Source organism: Teleopsis dalmanni, chromosome 2, assembly GCF_002237135.1.
Source record: "Teleopsis dalmanni isolate 2A chromosome 2, ASM223713v2, whole genome shotgun sequence".
Lineage (NCBI taxonomy): Eukaryota > Metazoa > Arthropoda > Insecta > Diptera > Diopsidae > Teleopsis > Teleopsis dalmanni.
In genome coordinates, this window is record NC_051847.1 from 64999279 (window position 1) to 65005110 (window position 5832).

General features: G+C 30.9%; 1 protein-coding gene across 1 annotated transcript; it reads left to right on the forward strand.

Moving 5' to 3' along the window:
- On the forward strand, positions 1-1035 carry LOC119686439 (zingipain-1-like; the record flags this gene model as incomplete). Its single annotated transcript, XM_038101023.1, is given in 2 exon segments — positions 1-45; positions 118-1035. Coding segments are annotated over 2 exon segments (951 nt in total), but the record flags the coding sequence as incomplete, so codon positions are not given.
- Positions 1036-5832: the final 4797 nt, after the last annotated feature.

Consider the following 5832-nt stretch of genomic DNA (forward strand, 5'->3'; position numbering starts at 1 on the left):
GGGACTTCAACATTGATTACTGACAGTGAATGGATGCAATATAAGGTACTCAGTATTCAAAATATTTCATATATTGACATCCATAAAAGTTGTGAATAATTTCAAAATACTTAACAGTTGCAATATGGAAAGATCTATTCAAGTGTATCAGCGGAAAATTTAGCACGGTACAATTTTAATAATAACAAAATACTTATCGACACACATAATGTGAAATACAATTCCAAATCAACTACATTCAAATTAGGAGTAAATCAATTTTCGGATATGAGTTTAGTGGATTTTAAATCATTATTTCCCGTGGCGGTTTATCCAACAATTTCTTATGACGTAGCGCCACAAATAGTCAACTCACCGCCTATGCACTACAATCCCATTAAAGATCTAGGAATTGTATCCTTAATTGAAAATCAAGGCATTGCTTGCAACAGTGGTTGGGCTTATGCAGCTGCAAAGTCAATAGAGCTGAAGCAGGCATATCAGACCAATACATCACCATTGGTTTCTTTATCTGCGCAAAACCTGATCGATTGTGCGGGTCGTTCAACTGCTTGTAAAACACAAGTACCACAAACAGCTTTTGACTATTTATCTGTATATGATCAGAACTTACATACAACAATGCAATACCCAAATATGAATAAACAGAATGAGCAAGGCATGTGTCTACAGAGCTATGGACCTTATACCAAACTACACAGTTATGTACGTCTATATGGTACGGATGATAGTGATTTGTTAAAATATGTTGGAAACTCATTTCCAGTTGTGATTGAATTCAATCCAACCTCATTTGAATTTATGCACTATGCTGAAGGAGTTTTTAAGCAGCCTACAACAGGCAAAGGATCACATTTTATGGTTGTAATTGGTTATGAATCTGATCCAACGACTGGACTTAATACTTGGTTACTTCAAAACTCATTTGCTTCAACCTGGGGTGAAAATGGTTATTTTCGTATTGTAAGAAATCAAGTTGATACTATTGGTAAATCTGCTATTTACCCAGCTACAGTGATATGAGATTTGATTGTTAATGCAATAAAGAAATTAATTTCTTAAAGTTAATATAAGTGCTAAAAAAAAATAAACACGTTTAAAAAGTAAAATTAAATAATTCGACTTCGTCTTCAAAATATTCATTGTCTTTATAAAAATTAAAAATACATAGACTTTAAAATATGTTTTAAATCTTATCTCAAGTGCGAAACTTATGTTACATGTAATCAGCTAGTAAATTTTTAACATAACTATTTATTTTGATGGGGTTAGAGCTCCTACAAAATATAAGACAGAACTGCAGGTTTGTTTTTGTGATTTATTTTATTGTTGTTATTTTTATATTAAAATATACAATATTTTTATTCTCAAAATCAACAGTTGTGAATGATAGTGTACTAAGATTGTTAAGATATACGTCATACAATGAAAAAGGCTTATGTGATGATAAAAAAATCATAAATGCTTCTTTTGCAGTAACATACGGCCAATAAATTTATAAATATCCATATAGATTGTAAATCTATCTGTCGGTTTCTGGTCTAATATATTGAAAGCTTATACAATTTATTAGTGACTCCAGTAATATTCAATAGATAAACAGATAAGACGATAGTTTATATTGTGTAACGCCCATACAAAATCACTGTCCAAAATGGTTTAATGTATTTTATATATCTAAATACAATAAGCAAATCTAAAATTATATATTCGGTTTTTGCATACATGTACTTATAATTTATTATTTTATGATTTAAGCTCAATTTTAGATACACTGAAAAAATTGCTTAAAATAAGATGTTTTGACTCGCAATGATGGTGTACTAAAGTCTTATCTTGAATAATCAAACACGTTCTAGGTGTTCGTTAAGGTCATGTATTATCGCCGCTCCTTTTCATCACAGGACTAGACATAGTGTTAACCAAAACAAACAATAAATGGCTAGAAGAAATTCACGAAAAACTCTGTAACTTGGACTACGCAGACAATATCTATTCCATAAGCTACAAAACGAAAACTCGAGGTCCTGGTCAGGAAAGCCGATGAAGTCGGTCTCAATAAGACTAAGTTAATGAGTGTCATCACAACAAACAGAATTCGTCTCAGGGTCAACATCCATAACTTTAAGGTAACTATTGACGATATGGATAAATTGTGCGATCTTAGCAGCATGGTTTTAAAAGATGGAAATGCGGTTGCGAATGTTGATTCACCATAAGTTTTGGGCAGTGTGGAATTCATGAAATATTGAACAAAGTACCAAAATTAGAATCTTTAACACCAGCGTCAAACTTGTCCTCTTATATGGCTCCGAAACATAGCGTATCCAGTTCTTATCTAGAAAAGTACAAACATTCGTTAACAAATATCTGCACAGAATTTGTAGAATATTCTGGCTGAATATAATTTCAAATCAAGAACTCTACAGTATAGTAGACTACAAACTGATAGTTACGGAAATGAAGTATCGTAAATGGAAGTGGATCGGTCACACGTTGAGAAAAAATTAAGATGACATTGCTAGAATAGCTTTCGAGTGGAATTCGCAATAACAAGATCGAATACGCTTGAGGGAAGTCTTTCTTACTCTTAGCCTTCGTTCATCTGAAGACGAAAGCTATGTCAAAGATGTTGTTGCATCTAGGTGCTTGATTGGAAAATTCACTGTTAAAAGAAGAGTTTTTACTGATAATTGAGGGACTTATCTTATGATTGAGCATATATTCGAATGTATTCAATTAAAAAATGTCTAACAAAAATTGTTTACTATTTATTGTAAGAATTCTAAATGTTTATGTAGGTATATTACAAAATTGGCGAAAACAATTTATTTTTGTATAAAAATACTCTGTAAGCAGAGTATTTCCTTTTTGTAAATTACATTTTTTTTTAATTTCCTTTAATTTAACTTTTTATACGATTTAAATAACAAGTATGTGTGCTGGAAGAAAAGAAAAAGTTGGTGTCAGTATAAAGCGAGATTGCTGGTGTGTTTTTATCAATCTTCAAAATGAGATGTGAGATTTCAATTAACTTTCTTTACAAACTCTGAATGCAAAAACAAATTTCCTCCATTGTAATGTGAAAACGATTTTTATAAGTTTTCACGAACGTATTTTCACATGCGTTGTCAACAGAACAAAAATACTGAATTTCGTATTTTAAGGAAATAAAAATGGGAACGGAAAAAATTTCATAAGGTTAAACAAAAAATTAATCTTTTTAATCACGAAAATCTTAATTTGTTTTTTGACATAATTTCCTTCCTTCCTGCTACACTCGCAGTAAATGCACTCATTATATTTAATACAAAAACAACAAAAAAAAATATTAAGAAAAGTCCTTAGTAGGCAGTGTTGCTCCTCATTTCGGCTGAATTGTTAAACTCAAGGCAATTGTTAATTTTTACGTTTATTATTTCACTGCCCCAAGTTGGGGTTCATGGCTCTTAAACGCTCATGATGAGACTCATAAAAATGTTTGCATTGTCCGTAAAAGTATTTTTATGTCTTTATGTTTTAATGACGGATATATATACAATACAATAAATATATTTTGCTATTTTTATTTTCTCATACAAACACAAAGAGAAATTCGCCCATTTCTTGTCAATTTTATTACATTTTTGTGTTTTTACTTTTTATTGTTAACAATTTAACAATTGTATTTTAAATGAGTCCATTCTGACCCATAATGCAGTCAGATACAATATAAATCATAATCCGATATTTATAATCATTTTATTATTTGCTTAAATTTACTGGATTTCTTGACTTTACCCGATTTATATACGTGTTAACATTTACGTATTAGCAAAAATATTGTTATACTATATATATACCATATATACCATATATAGGTATATAAAACTCTGTAATCAAAAGTAAAATTAATGTTAATTTTTTCTTGCCAATAGTGTTGACGAAGAGAACTGATTGTCCCAACGATTAACTCTCAGCGACACCAATTAGGAATATCTAAAATAAAACCCGACATGGCATAGTCCATCTATCACTGTGCTGACTATTAATGTAGTTTAAATCTTTAGCAAAATCCTTATTCCAATCAAAGTTGGTCTGGGAGTGCTTTTAACTTCTCAACACCCTAGCATCGAGGAACTATGTTACTCTTTTGTGGGTACCGGGACACGAAGGGCATGATGGTAATGAAATAGCTGACTCCCTAGCAAAGCAGGTTGCTTGTACTCCCTTCATTGGTCCAGAGCCATTCTGCGGGGTAAGAAATAGCTTCACAAATAGCTTATTATGTGAACGGGAGAAACAACATTTACTTGAACACTGGAGAGCCCAAACAGGCATGCTACAGTCAAAAAGATTCATTGATCCTGATCACATCAAAGTTGATGCTATCCTTGGCCTTCGCAGAAACGATATTAAAATCTACACTGAACTTCTTACAGGACACTGTAGACTTAATTACCACATGAAGATTATAGGTGTGGTAGAAAGTGACTCCTGTCGACTCTGTCATAAGGAGAAGGAAACATCAGAACACGTTCGGTGACAAGACGTAGACTCGATTACCTTGGAAGCGGGATATTAATTCCAAGTCAAATAGGTAAAATTAAGCCCACAGCAATTACAAGATTTATAAATAGTCTAAAATTGTCCTAGTTGGGCCTTTAGGCGCACAATAGATCTTTTAGGTCGGGGTGCATTAATAGCCTATTACTTAAATAATAATTAATGTAGTTTGCTGAATACCTGGCATTAAAGAGGCGGTTGTTTTTACTGGTTTTAGTACTAGTGGAAATATATTCTAACGGTAAGAATAGTATATTCCGAGCTTTTTTCTGTTAAGAAACTGAGATGATTTTAATTTAGTTAGTTTCTAGATTGTATATTATAAAATCATTATCAATCGCATTCTCAGTTGTACCAACATGTATGCAGTACTTGTTTCAATGTATCGTTTGTTATCGTTATGTATTTACCGTAATTGTTGGTTTTTAATCAAATATTCTGATATGTATAAAACTTTCGCAGATTATATTGCATTTATATGCTTATAAGCATTTTATAATTACTTCAAGACATTTTTGCTTTGAGAGAGATAATCGTCGTGCATCTGTTTTATTGGTATACGTCGATATTGTAAATACTAGCTGAAATGATTGTTCATAAGGCTATAGTATTAACGGTATTATTGCGTTTTTAACACTGTTCAAAATTTTCTTATCTTCATTAATTTCGTTCTGTATATGTTGCAGTACAATAGTAAATGGACTATATTCAGATTTAGGTGTATTTGTCTGTAGAAATTGTTCAAGATTTCGCCATATGTGACTATATATTTTTTTTATAAATTATAATTATATGTAATATATTTAAATATATAATTCATCTATATATGTATATCTATAAGTTATAGTTTATATTATAAATGATTCAATATATATACATGAATTGATTGGACTGAACTGAAGACGGAAATATTTCTCTAGTTAAACTAAATATACAAATTTCTATCAGTATCTAAATAACACAAGATGAAGTTGTGATAAGTTAATAGGTCTGTCATCTGTCACCCATTTGTGGGGTAATATACATCAAGATTGAATAAATGAGATTTATAAAATACATTGCGTAAAGGTTTATATTAACGCTAAAAGCCAAATTTTGTAGTGAAAAATATAAAACTGGACTAGTATTTTTTTACATTTGTTGAAAATCTTGCTTAAGAATATTAGTTTGATTAAAGTTCTTAATGAATTCGGTTGTTAACTTTCCTATTCTTTTATAACGTTTGACCTAATATTTCTCCTTGCATTAGAACTTTAGTTTGACAAGTTCTTAACGTGTTGTGTTGTT